Source organism: Pseudorca crassidens, chromosome 2 (assembly GCF_039906515.1).
Source record: "Pseudorca crassidens isolate mPseCra1 chromosome 2, mPseCra1.hap1, whole genome shotgun sequence".
Taxonomy (NCBI): domain Eukaryota; kingdom Metazoa; phylum Chordata; class Mammalia; order Artiodactyla; family Delphinidae; genus Pseudorca; species Pseudorca crassidens.
The window spans coordinates 171,336,531-171,360,942 of record NC_090297.1 but is presented as its reverse complement, the minus strand read 5'-3'; the positions used below and the strand labels follow the sequence as shown (position 1 = coordinate 171,360,942).

Sequence of the window (24,412 nt, the reverse complement as noted above, 5' to 3'; positions counted from 1 at the left end):
TGAGAAGACTATCGCTCGTATTCTTCACTTTTAATGGCCGCAGTAAATCAGACTCGACCATTAGCATAAATACAATTTATTAGAGTTGTAACTTTTCAGCACTGATTTAATATGACTGCACATCTTGAGCCATTCAGTTTAAGCGATATTTCAAAACCATCAAAACTCCATTGACATCACGTTCTTTCAAGCCTTGTCCAGGTTTTCCAAAAACATTTAATGTATCCGACATGTTTTAAACATCACTCATAAAGAAGGAGGTGGATGGTAGGCAGATAACAAGTTCAAACAATATAATGATGTACCCCTTTGAAGCAAGATAATTAGACTGTTATTATACATAGTGGTTTGACACTTTTATATTGTCGATGTATTAGCCAAAAAATGTCACAAATGTGGTGCTTGTATTGTACTTGAAGGTCTGATCCCGTTTGCCAAATTCAATTGTTTTTCCAACTAATTTTAAAAAAGCAAAGTTCTACCAGATAGGATATATTCCTAATTGCATTTAGGCGGGGTAGAGGAGCTGGTGCCCTTCAGATTCTACAAAATCATTTTCCTCAGAGCATCACAAAATACCACCACCAAACGAGGCAAGTTTAAAGGAACTTGCTGCGAAACCTCACTTATAAGCCAAATGCCCTCATTTAAAAAATCTATAACCTTTAATTATTAATTAGATATTTCTATGGTTCTGATCAGTAACGACTTCAGCACAGCTGACTGTACTGGGAACACTGAGAAAAAGCCCAAGGAACTTCATGGCAGGATGATGGATGAGAGACAGGCTCTGACCGCTCCTGGACTCCTGAGCCCTGTCGATGGAGAATCACTCTGGTTTCCCTCCGTCAAATAGCCTCCTTCTCTGCCTTTACTGTTCAGGCCAATAAAACAGGACAGTTTTAAGGGAAACAATGTGAACGTAAGGGATGTGAGGAAGCACAGAGGCGGAGAACCACTGTCTGAGCAGGTAAAACACCACAGGCGCTTCTGGAAACACACAGGCTACACAATCAAGTTGCAAGTAATGGGACAATGGGAGTGATTTTGATTTTATTAGTTCTGAAATGCGGTCCAGAGCAAAGTAGAGTCCTGTCTAACAGATGGTCTTCTCATAAGGGACAGAGCAAAACTGACTCAAAAATAATTAAATAGTGCAATTATTCTCCAACCCATGGGAGCATGTAGCCGCTTGGTGTTGTGGTCAGATTGTAAATATGAATTTATGGCATAAGACTTTGTGGTCAGATCATGGCTATAAATTCAGAGCTCTATTTGCATACTTTCTCGGTGGTACTCAAAATGGAGTCTATTAAGCTACGTAAGTGATGCACTTTCTAGACACCTATTTACGTTGTTGAATTAGACTGAAAGCAGGCTTTATAGTATATTTGTTAATAAAGTAGAGAAGTGTGAGATAGGGGCAGAGGACATGCCAGTAACAAATGAATATTTTACATCAGAGCTTTTTCCAAGCTCTAAAGTTGAAAAGGATTTTAAGGGATCATTCCGTGCATTGTGTTGCCTATAAATAGATGATGATTTAAATCATCCTGGAAAAGTGTCAAGTTGGCCTCTTCTGGAAAATCTGTAGGCAGACAGCTTTGAAAATTCTTATTAGTAGCCCATCTCAGTACTTAATTATCTCTTAGATTAAAAAGATTCCTCAAAGGATGCCTGTGTTAGTAGCCCGTTATTGATAATAAGTATGAGAGGGTATCTTGGTAAAAAACACATCTTTAGACAAATCGTGACTTGCTAAGGATAATTTTCTTCAAGAGGCACAAGTGTCAATCATATGGAAATGTATTTGTCTTTCTGACAAATAAATATTTTCTCCAAAATGGTAGAAGGCTACTGATTTCACAAAACTTTTTTTAACGAATGCCTCCCTGTGATGGTAATATGGGAACAGATTCTGTGGTCCCTGTCAGAAGGACAAAGCACTTACAAATCAGTTATCTGAGATTAGCTCTAATATAGTAGTCTGTTTCCTCTTTGTTTCCGCATTCAACTCAAAACAAACAAACAAACAAAAATTAGACCACTCAGCAATTTCTATCATGGGAGAGTCATTCTAAGACCCTAATAGTAAGCACCACGGCAAACACCTGCCATGATGTGATAAAAGACACATCCGCTTCCAACCAGGGTGCAGGTTTCAAATGTGCTCTCCACTGGGGAGGCAAGGGTCTATCACCCCTACCTAAAGGTAATCCTGATTTTAGCTTTTCGGGGTCTAAGCAGTTGGGAAAGATTTCCTATTCTTAGATAAATTACAGTCGATGTGGGCCTATTTCATCTTTAAGAGCAACCTGAACTTACTTTCTTCTGCATCTGAAGAGGAAAGAATCAAGCCTGAAAAAATCCTTATTAAATACTTGAAAAATCAAAAGCAAGGATCTGCTAAGCATTTTTACCAACAACGGGTGCCTTTGCACTCCAGGGCGTGCTCTGTCACAAGATTACAAACGTACTGCTTGCTTCACGGGTGAGAGTCCTTCCTTTCCTTTACATGCACCGACGTGTGCATTTGTGTGCACATACACGTGTTAAGATAAATAGTATTTACCTGCTCCTGTTGTACGGCCCCGACTCCAGTCGCTAGGTACTGAACCTCCTTCGTGGGAGGCTGTTACTCGATACAGGTATTCTTAAATGGAAGTAAGAAGTAGAAGGTTAACATACGACTCGTGTAGGCTAGTGGTGGGCTGGCAGGGAGGGAAGAGGGGACGAGGAGGGGACGTGGGACATTGAATTTGGAGCATTTCCACATTACCTGTGAAAGGCTGGAGACCACTCTCGTAAACGCTCTGCTCTTCTCCCCGATAAACCAGGATGGAGTCATTTCCCCTGCAGTTAACGGCACTGTCAGTTGACAGGCATCCATCCAGATTGACTCTGATAGCACCGCTGGACACAGATGCCAAGTTAACGACAGCACCCTGTGCAAACTGCACATCTTTCATGCAACCACCGAAACCTAGCAAATAGTAAGGGACGAATGTCACATAACGGGCTTGAATCATTAATTACCAATCATTTTTTTGCCTCCTGTAGTACTACGTTTTGATGAAATTGTGCAAGGGGGGGCTTTAAAGATAATTTTTAAACTTCCAAGTCTTGTTTGGGAGATCCTTTATGCCTCCCCCTGCTTTTTTTTTCAGGCTAAGCTGTTGCAGGAAATAGTTATATTTATGTTATTTTGAAAAAATATATAAGCTGATAATTGTAATTCGACTGAATTAGATTCAACTGAAAAGTATGTATTATGTCTCTTTAGGAACACATTTTTATGTTTATTCCCATGAAATAAAGTTTAGGCAAGTACACATTATCGTGAGGGGGTATCTACACGTCCCTCAATCCTGGAAAATTAAGTTACCTGTATAAGTCAGTGTCTAAGTGCCAAAAAATAGTATTTTAATGAGCATGATTATTCAAGAAGCTTATTGGGGAAAAAATACATTTCGAGGTTCCTATGAATAGTAGGAGGAAGAATATAGTCTCAAAATATACTAAAATCCTGAGATATTGCTATGAATTCCGTAACGATCATTTCATAGACAGAGAACGAATCCCAGTTAAATCAGGGAACAAGGGAGCTACGACTGTGCTCTCCCATTTTCACTGAGTTCCATAATCTCGACTGTGCAAAACGATCACCAGTTTTAGGTTCATGTTCTCATGACAGGGACCAAATTCAGCTCTGGTAACAGCAACACGGGAGGTTTCCTGGAATGTGTATTCTACTCAGTCAACTTTAGAATGACCACGGGGCATTCAGCTCTGGGAAGTTTAACAGAGAATGTGGAGGAGGTGGGTTTGAAGTGTGCACTGCTTTTTTTTTTTTTTTTTAGAGAACCATAGGGCATCCTGTCAGCCGGGGAACAGCAGTGGCTTTGAATAACTTGCTATTTTGTGTAAACAGAGATCAGTTCTGTGCGGTTTGGCAGTACTCTGCTCAGAAAACTGCCCACAATTGTCAAAGAAGGGACAAACAGACTGTGTTTGAGATCGCTGGAGCACACACTCTCTTTCTTGAACAAAACACTGTCAAGTCTGAAAGGCCCCAAACACACGATTAGTTCTTTTCAAGATGAAAGCACGTCGGCAGGAAACGGAAATAAAACATAATGCAATGCCGAACAGTAAAATAAGTTAACGGTAACAATGACCGTATTGTTCTCTTCAGTATTTATATGGTGTGTTATTCTGTCTTCTAACACTTTAAGTCGAAGCCTATTTCCTTTTAAATGCCTTTGCTATTATTCACATTCCTTTAGGCCCGACTGACCAATACTGCTAGTCTATCTTCAACACACAGTAGATACTCAGTAAGTTGGGTGAATTGAATTGAAAGCAATGAAGCTCAATATAAAAGCATCTGCTTGAAAATGCAGATGCTAATTTCTTTACCAGTAGTAATCTTCTGATGGCCCAGAGCTGAGTCACCTAACTCCTCTGTCCTCGAGTTTCCCTATCAATAAAATGTGAACAGTGGAAAGATAGCTTTGGCAAACGTCAGTGTGCCCGTATAAGAAATGTCCCGTGATGGCTCAAGAGGTACAGAATTTCAGGTTCGTAGGATGAAGAGTTCTAGAGATCGATGGTAGCGATGGTTGCTCAAAAACGTGAATGTACTAGATGCCTGAACCGTACATTAAAAATGGTTAAGATGGTAATTCGTACGTTAGGCGTACTTTATTACAAGTAAACATGTTAAAAAATTTTTTTAAAGAAATGGTCTTAAACATTAATACACAAGATGCAAATTTAAATCTGGGAAAGGCCACAGAGGTAGGCTTCCTTCACGCTGGAGATAAAGAAAAAAAAGTCCAGAAAGTGACAGGATGAGGTTTCTAAGTAGGAATCCTCCTTAGGAAATGGGATTCTGGCCTCAGGCCTTTGGGGGTGCAGATGCCTGGGCTCTAGTGTGGGGTCCTCACAGTACTACCCTCAGGGCAGTCAGAGGGTTTGGTCAAAGTTTGCGCCATTCTCCCAACTCTGCACGGTCAGAAACCCTCCCACCGGAAATACTCCCCAACGACCTCTAAAATATGAATGGGCTGCGAGGATAAAAACAGGGGAGAGGGCCTGTCTGTGGGAAGACTAGGGATGCCTCCTTTTCTTGCTTCCCTGCCTTTGGGAAAATCATAAGCGACTCCCCACACCTATCCTACCCCCAGGTCTCTAAGTAACTGGAAGGTGGACAAGAACCCTGAGTTGACAGATCAGAGAGACAGTAGCTGTTCAGGGGGAAGCGGTCCAACGACGGGACACTTGGGCTCACAGGATGGCTGACTCTCAGCCCCACTCCTGACCTCTCTGCTCAGGGCTTTGGACAGACCATAACCTGGGAGACCACATGCCATGGCCTGCTCACTCTCAACCCAGAGGTGAGTGCTGTCCCAAGTGTTAGTCCTAGATAAATGCCCATGATCTGAGGTGGTACCTCTTCAGCAAATTATGTTGCCCAGCATCTCCAAAACACAGAGGAAAATTCATTTGCATTGGATTTAAAGGAAGATTGCAACATTAATGGATATAAAAAATAGCTCTAGTAGGACCACAAAATAGAGCCTTTGAAAAAGGATGCTAATGGAGAAGCGTAGAAAGGTTTTTATGACTACTGATAGTGGATTGAAAAAACTACAGGTAAGTGAACATGATTAGTTTTAACTGCAATTTACTACGTGCATGAAGCACCTCTATATTGTGAATATTCTCCTGTTCACTGTATAAAACATGCAGTTAGGGCTTCCCTGGTGGCGCAGTGGTTGAGAGTCCGCCTGCCGATGCAGGGGACGCGGGTTCGTGCCCCGGTCCGGGAAGATCCCACATGCCGCGGAGCGGCTGGGCCCGTGAGCCATGGCCGCTGAGCCTGCACGTCCAGAGCCTGTGCTCCGCTGCAACGGGAGAGGCCACAACAGTGAGAGGCCCGAGTACAGCAAAAACAAAAACAAAAGCAAAAACATGCAGTTATTTACATAACTCTTACTATTCAAAACATCTGAGTCAGCATCTTAGAGGATAAAGGCATAAAATCTGCATTTTAAATAACCTTTCCATGCAATTCCAATGGATCCTGAATAGTAATAATAATAGCTAATTTTATTGCGTTCTTACTATATTCTAGCTACTCTACTTCAATATTTTATAAGTGGTTTGAGAACCACTGATATGGATGATACTGCAATGATAAAAATTTAGTATTATCCATAAATAAAATATCTTTCAGTATCACAGTCTTAGTCATAGTGTAGATTATGTTGTTCCCCTTGGGTCTATGTTGATGTTTTAAACTTCCATCATTATCGTCTTATAATTCCAATTTTAGCCATGTCTCTAGGACCACCATAACAATGGGTTTTGGTGTACTTTGAGAGAAAAATGCCCAACATACAGGGGATTTTTCCTAGATGTAAACAGAATCAAGTAATTTTGCTCCTATAAAGAGTTTTCAAGCTCTTTCTAACCTCAGAAGCCTGAAAACCAGAAGAAGCCCTTATATGAATGTAATATTTTTAGCTGCTGTTACATCTTAAGTGCCTTGAAAATGTCATTACTGTCTTCCACCCCAGATATTCATTAACTCCTACTAGTACCCTTCTAAACGTCTCCTTAGAGCTTGCCATATATTTTCTATTCAAAGGCATTTAAATCTTTATGTACTTACCAAATAGGCAAAGACTGCTTCGTGGAAATTTTAACCGTTCAGGGTGCATAGTTTTTGAAATACAGAGAGAACATTTTCTACACAGGAACATGCTTGGTGGCAAGCTGGAAGTTTCTGTACTTTCCCCACTTGATAGAAAGGAACATTGGCCAATGCCCATGAAAGAGAGCACTTGACTATATATAATAAGGAGAGTGGGCTTTGACACCAGGCTGCCCGAGATGGGTAGGCTCGCCACCTGCTTAGTAGTCATTGACCTTGGGCAAGTTACTTTCCTCCCTGCCCCCAAGTTTCCCCATCTGTAAAGTGGGGATACAGATAATAATACCTGCCTCATGGGTTTGTTATGAAGAACTGACCCACTTATTCTCACATTAGGCTCTCAGAACCATGCCTGTCACACAGTATGAACTCACTTACTGTTAGCCTTTTTTAATCAATAATTTCTCTGATTATGTTCAAACTCCTTACATGAGTTAAAGGCTTGCTTTAGTCGTAAGTCACACATTCACGTACTTTTCCTTTCGTTGATGGTTATGGATAATAAATGACACACAGACTTTTCACAAGTGTGTTTGAAATTCAAGTAAACCCACACTTTCATGTGCTTTGCTGCATGAGAGCTCCATGGAAATGCATGGAGACAAACAGCATTGACGTCAGAAAAAGCCCAGGGAATTTAAGGCCATTTTTCTTGGCTGTACACACCAACCTAATTTATTTTTTAATCTGTAAATACAGATAATGATCAGTATTTAAAAGAACCAGAACCACGTGTGTTCAAGAAAAACATACGAGTAAATATATTATATATATAATATATACAATAATTATAATATATAATAGTAATTTATATATATACACATGTGTACACACATACATACATATATATAAATTACAATTATATTTGATGAAGATATGTTAGAATAAATATATTGATTGTAAACACAGATGAGAGCACACCCTTAAGGGCAACATACAAAACTATTTGAAGAAGTGTTTTATTATTTTTTATTTTTAGAGCTTAAAATGCTTCCAGAAAAGGGGTGAGTAGGTATTGCTTTCAGCCTGATTCGACTGCTTTGTCTTGAAACACAGAACCACCAAGACCCGGTAGGACCAGGGCTGTACTAACTTGGGAATTCCTCCCGATGGAGTTTACCTTGTTCCAGCTTCAGGTGTTTATAAGACTCGTGCAGCTCCTGTGGGGTTCCTCCCACATAGACGGGGGAATTCACCATCAGTGGCTGAGCTCTGGACTCTGACACGCGCTCCATCAGTTCATTCATGCTTGTTGATAGGACGGAACCTTTTTTTTTAATGATCACTTTATTCCACCTTCCGTCACAATAGGACAGCCCCAGCCAGAGATCCACTTGTGTAAAGGTAAGACTAGTATTTAACCGGAAGCTCAATATTCCACTCTTCAGTTCCATCTGTATTTCATATTAAAAAGAAAATAGGTATATAAAAGGACTGCAGAATGGCAGTTTGGAAGAGAACAGAAGGTCAACTTCTTGAAGAGAAGCAAGAAATTTCCCTGAAAGAACTCTATAAAAATGTCCCACTTTATTCTAAGCAGAACTGGAGTAACACATAATGAAGTACTCTGCAAGCTTATAATTGACATGACGGATGTTGTAATGAGTCAAACAAATTTATACCCAGTAATGATGATACGATGTAATGCAATACTACATAGGCAAAACCATTTTTTTTTTCTTTTTGATGCAGTATAGGTAACAGATTAAACCCTAGCATAAGTGACTGAATGACTGAAGAGAACAGTTTAAACTATGACTCTATTTTTATTTGAATCTTTAGAAAATGAGAAAATACTACTTCATATATCAATTTAGTTTCAGGGAAAAATATGACAAGACAATAAGAAAATGAAATGTCAAGCCTGATTAAGCTTATTTTAACTGGCTGGTGAACTCAATTTCAAATTTGTAAAATGTATTTTGATTCAATATTTCAGTGTTACTATTCTAAATCTAACTAACCTAATTGCTTCTATGTCTATTCTTTCAGGTTAAAGTGCCATTTTCTAATACGAACATATTTTACTCACATTTTCATGGCAAAGGAAATGCCTCCATGTTTTTCTTCAAAATTTTACTCAATAACTATTTTACCTACTATGCTTTTATTTTGTTAGAAGTCAAATTAGTGACCATAAGGTACTTAAAAATTTGAGATCATGTCAATGAAACAAATTAAATAATATATAAAAAATTATTGCTTTTCTATGTAAAAATCATCTTTGTGAAGTACATCGGGTAAACAGTCATTCATTTTTTTATCCTTTCATTCAATAAATATTGATTCCCCTACTATGTTCTGAAAACCTGCTACTACAAGAGAAATTGCCCCCAAGAACTGCACTGTCTTAATAGCAGAGGCAAACATGTGCGGTAATATTATAAACAAGATGGGGATGGGGCGCAAAGAGATCGGAGAGAAGAAACACATTTTGTTCCCTGGGAATTGGCAAAGGCTTGAAGTAAGGTTTTTGGAAGTATGTAAGATTCATGGAGAATTTCCAGCAGGAAGATTAACGTGTTCAATGGCATGGGGACATGTACGAGCACATTAGGTTTAGAAAAAGATACAAAATTAGATAAAAGGATACATATGGGGGAAAGAGAAAGAAAGGGTTCTGCCAGGTATGGCAGAAGCAAAATTTTGGAGGATTTTGAGTGATATGGAAAAATAATCATTTTTCTCTTGTCTGTCTGACGCCAAAAGCCCATATTCTTTCTACTAATATCTTACACTAAAAGTTCACCCTGCTGGTCATAAGAAGTACATCCTATAAAAATGTTCAGAGTAGCCTTATTCACCATGGCAAAAACATGGGAACGACCACTACTTCATTGAAAAGAGAAGAGAGATATTATTACCCAGCCATGAAAAATACACGGAGAACATGAATAACTCAGAAACAATGTCAAGGGCTAAAGCAATTGTCTAAAGATAGAAACTTTTACAAATTTCTAAAACAAAGATTTTTAGGCATTCACTCATGATGTTCAAACTATAAAAATGCAAGGAGATAATAAACACAAAATTATGATTACATATTACCTCTAGAGGGAGACAGGGAAATGGGCTAAGAGATGGCCTAGAGGTAGATGCAAAAATTTGATAATATTTTAGTTCTTGGGTTGGGTGGTAGGTTCATGAGTGTTCATTGTACTATTATATTTTATTTTATATGTGTGTGTGAAATATTAAATATATTTCACTATTATATAAAAGATAATGAAGGAACATTTTTCGTATATTGGGAAGGTAAATTGCATTTCCTCAATTCCTAATAATTAGCCTGTTTTGTTAAAATTATAACTTTCAAAGTATAATGGTCATTTAAAAAAATCATCATGGTCCTAAAATACAAAATGTTTCACAGGATTCCAAAAGTGAAAAATGACATGGGGGTAAAAATAAAAGCAAAAGTGAATTTGGAAAGAAACCGTAATTAAGTGTAATGTAAACACATGGTTTATTGATTTTAAAGTTGGATCTAACATTTTTAAGTAAATTAATTAACATACAGCAAGAAAATCAGGTCCATCTTTGTTGTAAACGAAAAGAAGCAATCCATTCAATTGGTCAGTTCTGAACTTAAAGGAAATTTCAAAGTCCATTCCACCATGAAACAAATATGGATAAAGTTCCAGGAACCCTTTAGAGAAAAAAACATGTACAAATTAGCATTTGCAAGCAATACTGTTTGCATCGTAAGGGTGTCATAAGACAACCTTAGGACATATTCTGTCGTTGAATAAATCTCTCACAAAAGAAGATGCAGATCAATGTTAAGAAATTCACCTTGTAATGTACAGAAGTAGCAGAATGAACTTGACATACCTTTTAAGAGGAAGCGAGTTACTAAGTCATGGATACAATTAAGACTATTACTAGCTTATCTATTAACAATAAGTAGTTGCAACTCCGGATAATGACAGTGATGAGAAAAAGCAACGAAAAAGTGCACAGAGTATAATATTATTTAGCTTTCTGTTCTGAAGGTAGTTTAACGAACCTAATATCTAACCAACTTCGTTATAAATGTAGCAGGCAATAGTGGGCCTTTATTCCAAAAATAAGCCACGGTGGCCAAGTCACCATATTCCCTTCCACTCCTTACCCTGGGTGGCTGCTAGACAGAGACTGTAGGTGGCACGTATGCCGGGCACACTATGTCTCACCTTTGCCACAGCCTTTGGAGCAATGGCAGTGATGGTGGTCATATTCTCTAGCTCTCCCTTAAGGCCCTACTTACCCCATCACGCAGCTGAAATTTTACTCTTAGGAACACTGTCAGTCTATACCACGGGATAAAACAGATATTGTGTGGATTAGCCTGACAAAACTCCTTTGACACATCTGAGTAAAACTATATTCTAAATAAAAAAGTGGACTTACAAATGGACATTAGTGGCACTACCATAGGTAAACCCCAAACCGCCAGAGATCTTACACATGAATATGTATTTATGAGTCTTACTATTTATATTATATATTCAGACGTTGAGAATATATGTATGGGCATCAGGGCGTAACTAGGTATTTCTGAGATAGCAGGTTCATATGAGGTCAAAATAATTGTATCAGGAGAGATTAAATTACACCAAAGATAGAACATACAAGCTAAGCAATGACCAGTGTGTATTTTAGAACCTTACCTGCCCCTAGGAACTGAGCTCCCTCTTGTAATGAAGTGGGGCATCCCTCCCAGTTGTTATACACGTTGATTTGCTCTTCAGAACTCTGCCAAACCAGACGCCCCCAAGCAGCAGAGGGATTATAATTCTTCATAAAATATACATCCTTGAGACAGCCCACAAAACCCTTTCGGATTATGTCTGCAGGGGTTGAGAGATATCAAGAAATATGTTTTCTGAGAAATTCTTTTCAAGCAATGAATTTGATGTGCTATTAAAATCAAAGAAATAGGCAATAGCTCTCACTACCTACTTACTACAAATTTTAAAAAAATTTCTTCTTTTAAGATTTTTTTTTGATGTGGACCAATTTTAAAGTCTTTATTGAGTGTGTTACAATACTGCTTCTGTTTTATGCTTTGTTTTTTTTGGCTACGAGGCGTGTGGGATCTTAGCTCCCCGACCAGGGATTGAACCCGCACCCCCTGCATTGGAAGGCGAAGTCTTAACCACTGGACTGCCAGGGAAGTCCCCAAACTTCTTAATAACTCATGTAAACACCACACCATCAGCTAGGGTAGGTGGTAACAACTGTAATGTTTCGCTCTGGTTCAGACTCATCTTATCTGCAGAAACAGATGTTTGCACAAAAACCCTGGTTTTATAGTAATAGCAAGACTATTGCCTCTTGAACTAACAAGGAGATCTCATCTGCCACTGGTCTTAAAAATAAATGTGCAATAACACATTTTAAAAGTAAGATTTAAAGGAAGTCTATCTATTAAATCTACAGTTTATAGTTTAGTTCCCTCGCCATTTTGACCTAGTCTGTTACACAAGTAAAGCAATAATTTCATTTCATTTTTAGGAATTAATGTAATGTTAAGCTTAATTTTTGAACTCCCCAGACCAGGTAAGTGTGGGGTTTAAGAACACAGTAAGTAGGGTGGTCATAAGAGGTTGGGAAAGAGAGAAAGTGAGCAAATGAGAGAATTAGAGAGCAAAAAAAAAAAAAAAAAAAAAGCAGAGAGGGCGAGAAGGCGCCTGAAGCTGAGGTTGCATTTCATATGGCAGTGTCCTTACAGGTCAGTGGAAAGCTTAGCTCTCAGCTTTTGAGTTCATGACCTGATCTTAGGGAGGGTATTCACCAGCAATCAAAGTTTTACAAGGTCAATTTATATGCGCAATGTCAAATTATTTATTTATAATGGACAGATGTCATCTACAGGAGGGATACTTGGTATTGGGGTATGCTCTCCTCCTCATGCCTGGATATACCAGAGACGAGAATTGTGCTTGGTGGGCAAAGAGCTATGACAAAGACTCTCTTCTCTCTTTCTTTCGATCTGTGTGTGTGTGTGTGTGTGTGTGTGAATGTTTTCAAGAGACTGCTCCACCAGTCTACAGTACCCAAATGAAAGCCCTCTCACTCTACAGGTATTTCTAAGGAGGTAACTATAACCGGTCTTGAGGATTTAAATGTATTCTTCTCAAAAAATTCACTGAAATGTTTTGATCCCTAAATAACATAGCTTTGACTGAAATGAGTATAATTCATTTCAGCAAAAGTTTAATGAACTCCTTTTACATATCAAGAACTGGGTACTAAGAATTGAAATGCAAGTAGTACATGGTTCCTTTAGAAAAGAAGAGACCCAAAGGAAATTTTTGACATACTGATGTAGGAAATACAGTATGAGATAGAAAGTAATACTATTACCCATACTTTAAAATAATGCAACTTGATTCTAAAATGTGGTGACAACATATAAATTCTATACCTTTCCCAAACTCACCAGAATCCTTCCTGAGGATGGTATAACCCTGCGGCAGCCCTCCCACAAACACTCCTGTGTTCTCTCCAATAACAGTACTACCATTCAGGGTGGCCGAGGAGCCTATGGATGGAAAAGGAGATGAGAATTCCAACTTCAGCAGGATAATCTATTTCTACAAATTTAACAAATGACTAAACCCTTCCCTGGGCTTCTGGACACCACTCTTTCTTGGTTCTCTACATATCGGTTACTTTTCTTCACTGGTTCTTCCTCATCACCCCAACATCTTGATGCTGGAATGACCCAGGCTTCCTCCGTTCTCAGATCTCTTTCGCCACCTACACAGATACCCTTATCCCCTCTAGAAGGATGATGAGAGAACTGGGTACCTGTGCTAATTTCCAGTGCCAAAGATCAGAAGGGGCCTGGGTCCTTGACTGTGTTGTATAACAATGCAAATCCGTTAAAATGTTTATTTTACTCCATCATTTTTTGGGAGAAGGGGGATTTTTTTTTTTTTCAGAGCCCAAACAACTCTAATTAGCCCTACTTATATCTGGGATCTTGGCTTTAAATACCATCTTAAGCTGACAACTCCCAATTTTTTTATCTCTAGTCTGGAACTCTTCCCTGAACTCAGATCCAGGAATCTGCTTGATATTTCCACTTGGATGCCTCATAGGTACCTAAGACTTAACATGTTCAAACCGAAATCTGAACATCTCTCTTTGAATCTGCTTCTCCCACTAACTTGCCCACCTTAGTTATGGTAGTTACAGTCTAAAGGCCCCAAACATTGCAGTCATGCTCTACATTAGGGGTTAGCAAAAGTCTTCTGTAAAGAGCAAGGTAGTATGTACTTTCCTCTTTGTAGACCACACAGCCTCAAGCAGCCATAGACAATACCTAACCAATGGGTGCAGTTGTCGCCAATAAAGCTTTATGAAAACAGGCATGGGCTGGATTTGGCCCACAGGTGGTAGTCTGCCAACCCCTGCTCTACCTCAATCAAATTCCTTAACATTTACAATACATCCAGATTTCTCATCATATCCACAATTCCTTCCCTGGTTCAAGCAACGATCATTTCTTGTCTGGATTATTTTAGAATTATTGCAGAAGCCTATTTGCTGGGTCTCCATGCTTCTGTAACAAATTAATAAGCAGAAACCTCAATTAAATAGAGTCGGGAGACCAGAAGGTAGAGTTCTCACACCTTGTAATGAAGGCAAACCCAACAGGAAGAAGAAAGACTTTTCTTTCCTGGCAAGGACTCAGCCAATGAAAAATCATGAACACTTTGTTTACTATAGTCCCCCCAGCTTCCTGTTCACCCTCTTTAAAAGTTTTCTCCCTCCCTTGCCATGCGGGACTTGCACTTGGATTGCCATGGTTGTAGACCCTGAATTGTGATCCTCTGCTGATCCCCAATAAACCCATCTTTGCTGAAGAAATATCTGACAGTCCATTTGTTTTAGGTCAACATTTTGGTGGACCCTATGGGGACCAGAGAAAACCCCTGAAGGCTCCAGTTCTGGTGAACAAACAGGTGTGGTACCCACAAAGAAGCCCACTGTGCTCACTGCTTACCCACTGTGCTCACTGCTCTTACCAACTCTGGAGTTTGAAGGTAAATCTTTCTCCTGGATCTGAGCTCACACCCTCTTTGCATTTGAAGCTCTCCAGCCTTTATGCAAGTTCTGCTTAAAGGTTTTTTCTGGTTAAGGCCTTGTTCTGTACCTGAGTACTCATTTGGAACTTCAGTCTAATTTTGAGATCAGACTGTTTCAACCAAGACTGGCTGAGAAGTCATCAGCCCGTTCCTTCAGGAACGAGGCTGCTTCACTGAAACTCTGCTGGTTTTTCAGGCTTCAGCCCATTCCTTTGGAATTAGGGCTGTTCTTTGGAAATGACTGAAAAGCCTTGGGCCTGGTTTCTACAGGACCAAACTGTTTCCCTAGAATTGGCTGGTATTAATTTGCATGCTGTTTGAGTTGCGAGCAGTTTGATTTGAACTGTGAGCTGTTTAAAAATTAATCTTTCACTCTGGAGACAAACTTCTGAGTAATGAGATACCAGTTATCTACATATTTTGAGCAAGCCCCCCGCCGACAGGGACTCTGGACAATTTTATGTTTAAAAAGTTTGGTCTTTCCTCATGTGCATTTCCAACTAAATGGACCAAATTGACCTAAGGCAATTTAGAATATCAATGGCCATTATGGGGAATTTCTGGAATCCTCAAAGTTAATTGGACTACAATAGCTCAGAAATTCCCAGAACTGAATAGTATGCCTATTTTGATTGGCATGTTGAGGTTTCTAAATGTAATTAGGAGCTTAAAATTGTCTGTCAGCAAAATGAGATTTTAAGATTAACTGAGGCAAACATGTGGATAAAGAAAGACAAAGTGGCTCTCCACACCTCAGGTTTTCCTTCCTTGGCTTCTCTGTCTCAGGCTCGACCTCTGGTACCATCTTGTCTCTCTTCCTCAGCTCCTCATGGCCAGACTCATCTGGAACCATCTTTCTCCTTTCCTTCTCTACTGCCTATGCCTCCTCAGACCCTCAGTCCCCCCCCCCCACAATAATTCTCTCACCAAACTTCCCCTTTCTCTGAAACTTTCCCCACTCCCTTTTCCTCTGAACTTATCAGAACCTGTCCCTTTAAAATTAAGCCTTCTAAGGTTCCAGAAGCTAAACACTTAATTTCTTATATTCCCTGGACTAAAGCTGAACTGCAAGCCACAGTCAAAAATATACCCAAAGTAACTGAAGATTGTCACAGATTTGCTGAGGAATTTAATGTAGTCATTCAAACTTATCAACTTGGTTTCTCTGACGTACCTTAGCTAATTCATAGGTTTGTTGGTGATGGTCAGACCCAGCATTGGATCAGAACTGCTAATTGGGAAAATCCTGAAAGGTCTCTAGGATAACAACCAGGAGATCAGCCCTCTAACTTACTATATGATCAGGCTTGAGCAATCACTAGGTGACTTCATTGAGCAATTCCTAGGGTTTTTCCAAAGACTGTCAACTGGAACAAAATTCAGGCTTGCACACCAAACTCTGATGAACCTGTTCATTATGATTACAATTGAATTCAGATTATTTTTATGCAAAGTTTTGGTCTTCTTCCAGATGTTGATTCCACCTGGGTAGCTTTTAATTCCATGTTTATTAATGGGCCAAACTGGGATCTTTCCTTTCTAATGAAAAGGACCAGGATGGAATGGAAAACTATGTCCCATCTAGTTTTGATTAATCTGTCAAAACTGCTCTCTCACACTATAGCTGAATCACCTAAAAGGAAGACTATCTAAATTCTTAAACTTAAACTACGCAAATGAAGGCTCCTAAATGAAACTAAAATCCTCCTAGTTTCTGGTATTATTGAAAATAGCCAGGATATTGGAAAAGAGACTGTTACAAATTTAAGTGCTTTCAGTGTCTTCAGCCCTCTGACTAACCTTTCCAATATCCGCCAACTACTCAATGACAGGCTCTGAGGAACTATAGGGGCTCTTCCCAATTCTCCGTCTTAATCAGCTTAAAGAAATGTTTCTCAAGATTGGGGTTGAATCTCTTCCAGTCCTAATGGTCACACACTCAGTGCTCCAACCCATTACTAAAAAGCAGCCTCTGCCTCTGAGTACCAACACAGTTCAAATAGTGGCAATCTCTAACGAATCTCAAGAGGCTCTTGTCTCTGAACCTATTCCCTTTCCTTTAGGCCCTTTGAGAGACACACATGTATTTTTCTCCTTAGTTCCTCTGCCCCTACCCATTTATTGGGCTGAGACTTCTTGGAGAAGTCTCATGCTGGAAATTCTTTCTTCCAAAAGGAGGAGATAATCTAGAATTTGACAGTAGCCATCAAAATCACCAACCAGGTAAATTAAATGACCCCTCTGACATCTTTTATTTGTTCTGTCTCCGACAGTTCTAGAGCGGATTTTGGAAACACTGATCATGTGTCCCTATTGAATCAGCCACCACCATCTTTATGGGCAAAATCTCCAACTGATATTGGCAAACTTCAAAGAGCACCCCTTCCCATCAAGATTCAAATAGATCCCTCAAAACCTCTTCCCAGAATTAATCAATACCCTATAAGTAAAGAAACCCTTCAAGGCATAAAGCCTGTAATAGAAGATTATAAGGCTCGAAACCTCATTATGCCTGTACTAATTCCTGTGAGGATGCTATTTTACCTGTGAGAAAACCTAAGGGCTGAGGGTAGAGGTCTGTCCAGGACCTCTGAGCAATAAGCAACATTGTTATCCCTAGACGCCCTGTTGTTCCTAATCCTCAGACGTTCTAACATCCATTCCCACTGGAAGCAAATTCTTTACTGTAATTGATTTATGCAGTGCATTCCTTAGTATTCCACTTGATGAAGATAGCCAACACCTTTATACCTTTACTTGGGAAGAAAAACAATTCACCTGGACAGTAATGCTCAGGGTTTTACTGAGAGTCCTTCTTATTTCTTGTAAATCCTGAAGGTTGACCTGGATGATATAAAGTTTCCTACAGGTCTACTTTGTTGCATATGTGAATGGTTTGCTTCTTTGATCTTCTAAAGCCTACTCACAGGAAGACAGCATCCACTTTCTAAAGCTTTTAGCCTTAAAGGGACATAAGATTGCCAAGGAAAAAATTGTAGCTTGCCCAAACCCAGGTTTGATATTTAGGGCATCTGGTATCAGAACAAGGGCTACACTTTGATACAGATGGACTTCATAGTGAGTGAGGAACCTGTTTTACTGGCCAGGTACTTCAACAAGTCTGTGGCATCAATCCTCTGATTTAGTCGATCACAGTAATGGCATTATTAGACCCAACTGGCAAAATTTGTAGAGGTCATACAAATACCTTGGCCCAAAGCATTGCTATTGGTCCCTCTAAATCTCAGATCCACACTTTTTGTAACTCAAAAATTCTCACCCATTGAAACAGTCACAGGACACCCAACACACTTGGTTACTGCTTTTTTTTTGACCTACAACTGAAAAGAGGAGATATACTCCAATAACACAAGGGCCAAATTGCTCCTATTAAAAATAACCATGTTTTGGTAGAGCAATCTTTTTACAGTGCACTCTCAGGAGACGAAGACCTTAAGCATCACACCTTGCAACCTGAAGGCTTTATTTACTGGAAAAGACACCTCCAGAGGAACTTTCTTCAACCTTATTGGAGAGACCCCTATCAGGTATTGCTAACCAACCCTTCTGCCGCCAAAGTCCAAGGAATAGATTCTTGGACTCATGTGACATGCCTAAAGAAAGCACCAAATTCTGAAGGGACCTCAGAAAGTCTGGTGAGCTGAAAGTAAATATTTCCCAGAACTGAAGCAGACAACACCTGATGAGGCAGCTTTCTGAAGATATCTGGACCAGGTCTTTAGGAAGTGTATTGCCAAATCTTTGACAATGACATAATGCTTCAGATGATCTCCAATGTCTATGATCTTGATAACATATGGAATTGAGACAGAAAGTGTCTGAGAGTTCTCCATTCTACCTTCCCTTGTTACTCGAATATGACCTCAGTAGGTTTCCAATCTGTGCATTCCCTTCTGATATGAGACCCCACACACAGGAAAGGTCCTTCCTGGCACTGAGGAACAAAAAGCCATTGAAATTAGAAAAGCTGACTCGATCAGTGATGCTCTGAGAGAAAGTTCATGATCAAAAGGGGGACATATAAAAAATTAATAAACAGAAACCTCAAATAAATAGATTTGGGAGACCAGAAGGAGGTCTCATGCCCTGTGGTGACAGCAGAGCCCAACAGGAAGAAGACAGACACCTCCTCTTTCCTGGCAAGCACTCAGCCAATGAGTGCTACAGCCCTCCCAACTTCCTTTTGCCCTCCATAAAAGCGTTCTCCTTCCGTTGCTGTGCGGGGACTTCCAAGTGGCTCACCATGGTTGCAGACCCCGAATTGCAGCTTTCTACTGATCCCGAATAAACCCATCTTTGCTGGAAAAGCATATGGCAATCTATTTGTTTTAGGTCAACACTTCCATCCTTGTTCTCCTTAAAACTTATCTCCAAAAGAGCAGCCAGAGTGTTCCTTTTAAAGAAAGAAGTCATGTCATGTTACCCCTCTCTCAAAATTCTCCAATGGCTTCCCTCTTTTCAAGTAAAAGCTCACAAAGCCCTATGTAATACAGCCCCAGCGGCCTCTCTGATTTCACATTGTAACCTCTCTTTCCCACATTGGCTTCCTTGTTGGTCCTTGACATGGCACATATCATATGCTCCCACCTCAGGGCCCTGGGACCTACTGTTCACTTGACTTGAAACATTCTCCTAGACATTTGCCTGGTTTGCCCTTTTATCCCCTTTAGGTCTATGCTCATATGTCACCTTATCGGAAAGACCTTCTCTAACAGTCCTTTATAAAATCAAAACATCCCTTCCCCAATACACACACACACCCCTTTTCCTCTTATCCTGTTTTATACATTCTCAGAATGTACCACTACCTGATATTTGTTCAATATTTATTTATTCGGTTTCCTGCCCCTCTCCCACCTAAAGTGTAAATTTTCCTCCTTGTTTCCAGAGTTCCTAGAGCAGTAGTAGGTGCTCATTAAAATTTCATATTTTTCTGAATGAATTAATAAAAGCCTGCATCATCGTACTGTAACTTTTACAATTACATGGGGATGGTAGATAGGGAAGGATAGAAAGAAAAAAACTTAGAATTGCAAAGAAAAAATACATGTCCCAGAACGCTGCCTACCAACTGTCTTAACTGGAAGAAGTTGTTTACCTTTTGGAGGCTTAGTTTCCTCATCTCTAAAATGAGTATAATAACCGAGGTCATAATAGAGGAACATAAGGAGAGAACATAAGTAAAACATAAGTAAAAGGAAAGTAAAAGCCCTTGCAAATTGTAAAGACCTGAAAAAGATACAAAATTGCTATCGATGACTTTACTCTTATTTTTGCTTTACTGAAACCCTGTGTAGATGAGAAGATAGCTGCCAAGACTTCATCATTTTAGGAGCACCCCAAAGGCAAACTCAACAGCAATTTAGCTGAAGTTGAGTGGAGATAAAGGTGAAAGAAGAAATGAACAAATATAAACAACAGAAGAGTACGGTAACATCAGCACATCAATAGAGCCCTTCATATATGTCAAAGAAGATCTTACCTGTATATTGCCCATCAAGTGTGATTTGGCCGAAATCCTGATGCCTAATCGCGATTATCTCATGCCATTTGCCATCACTATACTGTTTACCATCATCATTAGTTGTGGTAACTTCTACTGCAGACCCCTTAAGGGAATGAATGAGGGAAAAAGAATCAATGAGTGAGTATACATGTTACATACACATACATATATATTTGTAAAAAACCAATTAGCAAATTTCAACATGATCCAGATGCAAGCATGTACACGTTTCAAACAGAACTCAAAATTAAAGTTGATACATCCTTCTGGCTTTTCTCTGATGTACTTCTGTGTCACCTCGGTGCTCAAATCTGAAAAGAGCTTCTCTTTGGAATAAAAATCTCTTACAAGTACCCTTGGATTTTGAGTAACTATACTCATCAGAAAGGTGATGAATTTTCTTTTCTAATATTTTAAATTTGGGGGCAGAAATATAAAAAAGAGAAGAATTTAAAACTAATAAAATATTATTCAAATAATATTGTTCTAAAGATAAGGAAATGTCTGGCAAGTTATTTTCTTTTACCTTCACTACACTACGTATAGCAAGAAGGAATAAGGTTCACATTAAAAATTAGTCAGTTACTAATGCCTTGAACATAAGTATAGCGGTTAAACTTATTACTCAATGCTTTGTAGTCTGAATTCTAGCATTTATACTTTTGTCTAAGGTAACAGTATAGTTAAAAATGAGTTCCTAAGTGGATAAGACTAGGAAATGGCAGATAATAAGGACAGATACTAGCTAAAAGGAGGTGAGGATAAGGAAACAAAGAAAAGTAGAAGAGAAACATTTCATCTTGACACTTTAGAGATATGTATATTCTGGTTAGCGCAATGATACTCTTTTAATGTTAGTGAACACTTAAGACTAAGTAAAAGATATTTCAACTTTGTCACCATCATCATTTGCTACTACTGTGGTTAAAGAAAAAACAACCAGAAAATTACTCTAAACCTTCTAAATGAAAACAATTTTTTCTTTCTTTCTTAATAAAGTAGATCTCTAGCAATACTTAACTTCAATCAATAAAAATTTTTTAAGCTAAAAATAAGATTTGGTAAAAAATTACAAAATATATTTTTAAATTACTTGGACTGTTTCACCAAATTCTAATAATCTTGGTATACTGTTTTTCAAAAAAGATAAAGCTGATAATTATCTGATGCAATATGGTGAAGATTTATGTTGCAAAAATTGCAACGTTAATCACACCATCTTCAGTAAAACATTTCTGTTTATATTTCCCTAAAATAGCTTCAGCAGTATACCATGTCCATTCTATGCATTTAATTGGCTCCTCTCAGGCCTCATACAGAGCATGACAACATGTGTGACATACAGAATTTCATATTACCAAAAAAGAGCTTTTAATTTCCCATGAGTAGGAGTGGGTTGCTTCTCACGTGGACAATATCCCAACTTTTACAGGCAACTCAATCGGCTAGAAAGATGACCATTTGGGTAAGTCCTCGAATCTTTGTAGGTTGATTTTCCTTCTATCTCTTTCCTCCACATATTCTTTTATTTTCCTCAACCCTATTTCAACATTTTAATATTTTACAAACACACATTTCATTATCGTAGTTTAATAATTAAAACCAGAACTGGTGTCGTGCCCAATTAATGTGCCCTGGTAGCATGCCCATTAGTTTTTCCATTAGTGAATTCAACAATACTAATGGGATTACTAGCATGGGATGCTAATTGGGCGTGACATAAGAAACTGGCTTACTTCTTAGCATACCCTTGCTAATGATGAAATTAATTAGCATTTTATTAAATGCTGTCTCATCAAAGTGTACTTAGTTAGCGTTAAAATTGTTACAGACGATGCTGCATTCTAAAGATCAGGTGTCTGAGTAAGTGGTTCTTCGTATCATGTTTGGCGATAGTCTGAAGCATTAATAGTTCTCTACATCGAAATCACATTGACTGGTGACACATTCAAGTACATAACACACAGCCTCAGTATGCCAAATTTTCTTCATACTTAGAGGAACTTAGTGTATTATTCTTTGATGATCATTTTAAGATTATTTTACCTCACCAATGTTAAGAGAATAATTCTGTGATCAATTCTGATGTCATATGATGCAGTTTATTTTTTCCATCTGGAAAATATCAGACATGTTAAATAGATGCTATTCGGAATTTTTTTTGAAAGATTTCACTTTCACCATTTCCCTCAGTGAAGTCAGAATGTTATGTGAATTTCCTGCTAATGTCACTGAACATAAAACATTTAACTGAGAACCACGAGTCATTACTAGTCAATAAAATATCATCTGATCAAGTATTTCCAAATTGAAATTAATCTAATGAAAATAGGAAGACTCTAGCTAATTGTTAGAGAGAACAAAAAATACAGCAATTAAAAAATGGAGTAACTTTACTGACTCTTAACAATAATTCTAAGTGTTCAGTTTATGATAGGCAAACATATGTCCTGTTTTAAATATTATGAAGAATCTTCCCCCTTTCCCCCAAATATTTTTTCATAGAATGAATCGGATAGTTGGAAGGAATGCCAAATAAGTTTTTACGCCTCTACGTAGGATTATATTATTACGTAAAGAATTCGTTACTTAAGTTTATTAAGATATTTTAAAAAGAACAAAGTACACAATGACTTCAGTTATTTTGAAACTACGTGTTAGAGAGTAACTTTAAATTCCTACAAAATGCTCTTTCCACAGCTCAAAATTTAATTATTTTGAATGGATTCAGGAACAGTAATTTGAAAATAACCATCGGTATAAGTCAAAGTATCTGACAAATGAAAACAAGTAACTAAAGTTGTTAAATTATCATTAAAGAACTGGAAATTTTATCTTAGAAAATGGGTAATTTCTGCAATTATGAGTACTTTTTTTTTTTTTTTTTTTTTTTTTGCAGTATGCGGGCCTCTCACTGTTGTGGCCTCTCCCATTGCGGAGCACAGGCTCCGGACGTGCAGGCTCAGCGGCCATGGCTCATGGGCCCAGCTGCTCCGCGGCATGTGGGATCCTCCCGGACCGGGGCACGAACCCATGTCCCCTGCATCGGCAGGCAGGCTCTCAACCACTGCGCCACCAGGGAAGCCCATGAGTACTATTTTACCAATAGCTATCAAGCCACTCAGTCAACCAATCAGTCAACAGACCTTTACTTATTTATGAGTATATCTACTATGTTCCAAGGACTGTACTGAGCCTCAAGGATGTATTTGGGGACTAATAGACAGACCTGCCCTCACTGGATTGTACACTCAGATAAGAAAGACACAAAGAGCAAATAACTACTTGTCTGATGAGTACAATAAGGTGTTCATTAGATAATCTTGTATCCTTTACAGACAAAAGGAAAGAAAACTGGCTTAAAGTGGTACCTGAGTTATTTAAAATATAAATACTTTGAAATGTCAATGGGGGACGTATAAAACAAACTCCTAAGCTTCTTTAAACTTGGGGTAGCTCTAACTTTGTTCACGAAGTTGTATTTATGACACAGAGTACAGACTTGTGGTTGCCAAAGGGGTGAGGGATTGGGGAGGGAAGCATTGGGGGTTTGGGATGAGCAGATGCAAACTATTATATATAGGATGGATAAAAAACAAGGTCCTACTGTATAGCACAGGGGACTATGTTCAATATCCTGTGGTAAACCATAATGGAAAAGAATATGAAAAATAATATATATATGTATAACTGAGTCACTTTGCTGTACAGAAGAAACTAACACAACATTGTAAATCAACTCTACTTCAATAAAAAAAAGAGAAAAAAAAGCTGTATTCATATTCCTACCCCAAAAGAGAAAAAAATGGAAGAATATTCCAAATAGTCTCCATTCCTCAGTTTCAACAATCTCTTTGCCTGATAATACGCTGGGCTTTCATTAAAAAGTTAGCAATATGTCCAGTTAACCTGGATAAATTCCTTCGTGGTGAGGAAGGACCAGTCCCGGCTAGCTTGAGCTCGTGGACTCATGTATAGACAGCATCACAAGCACTCAGGGTGATACATCTGCTCACATTTTCTCAAATGTATCTTAAGGCAGTCCGGCTCAACCAACGCCTTACTTTCTTTTGTATAAATTAA

At 38.7% G+C, this 24,412-nt stretch overlaps 1 protein-coding gene across 1 annotated transcript in view; it reads right to left on the bottom strand.

Moving 5' to 3' along the window:
• USH2A (usherin) overlaps positions 1 to 24,412 on the bottom strand; it is a 770,355-nt gene that overhangs the window by 457,733 nt on the left and 288,210 nt on the right. Inside the window, exons 22-28 of the mRNA XM_067729757.1 lie at positions 20,306 to 20,432; positions 13,149 to 13,250; positions 11,374 to 11,553; positions 10,240 to 10,370; positions 7,842 to 8,115; positions 2,780 to 2,983; positions 2,573 to 2,653 (exon numbers count right to left, since the gene is read on the bottom strand). Of these exons, the coding sequence (XP_067585858.1) occupies positions 2,573 to 2,653; positions 2,780 to 2,983; positions 7,842 to 8,115; positions 10,240 to 10,370; positions 11,374 to 11,553; positions 13,149 to 13,250; positions 20,306 to 20,432 (1,099 nt within the window). The remainder of the gene's footprint in view (positions 1 to 2,572; positions 2,654 to 2,779; positions 2,984 to 7,841; positions 8,116 to 10,239; positions 10,371 to 11,373; positions 11,554 to 13,148; positions 13,251 to 20,305; positions 20,433 to 24,412) is intronic.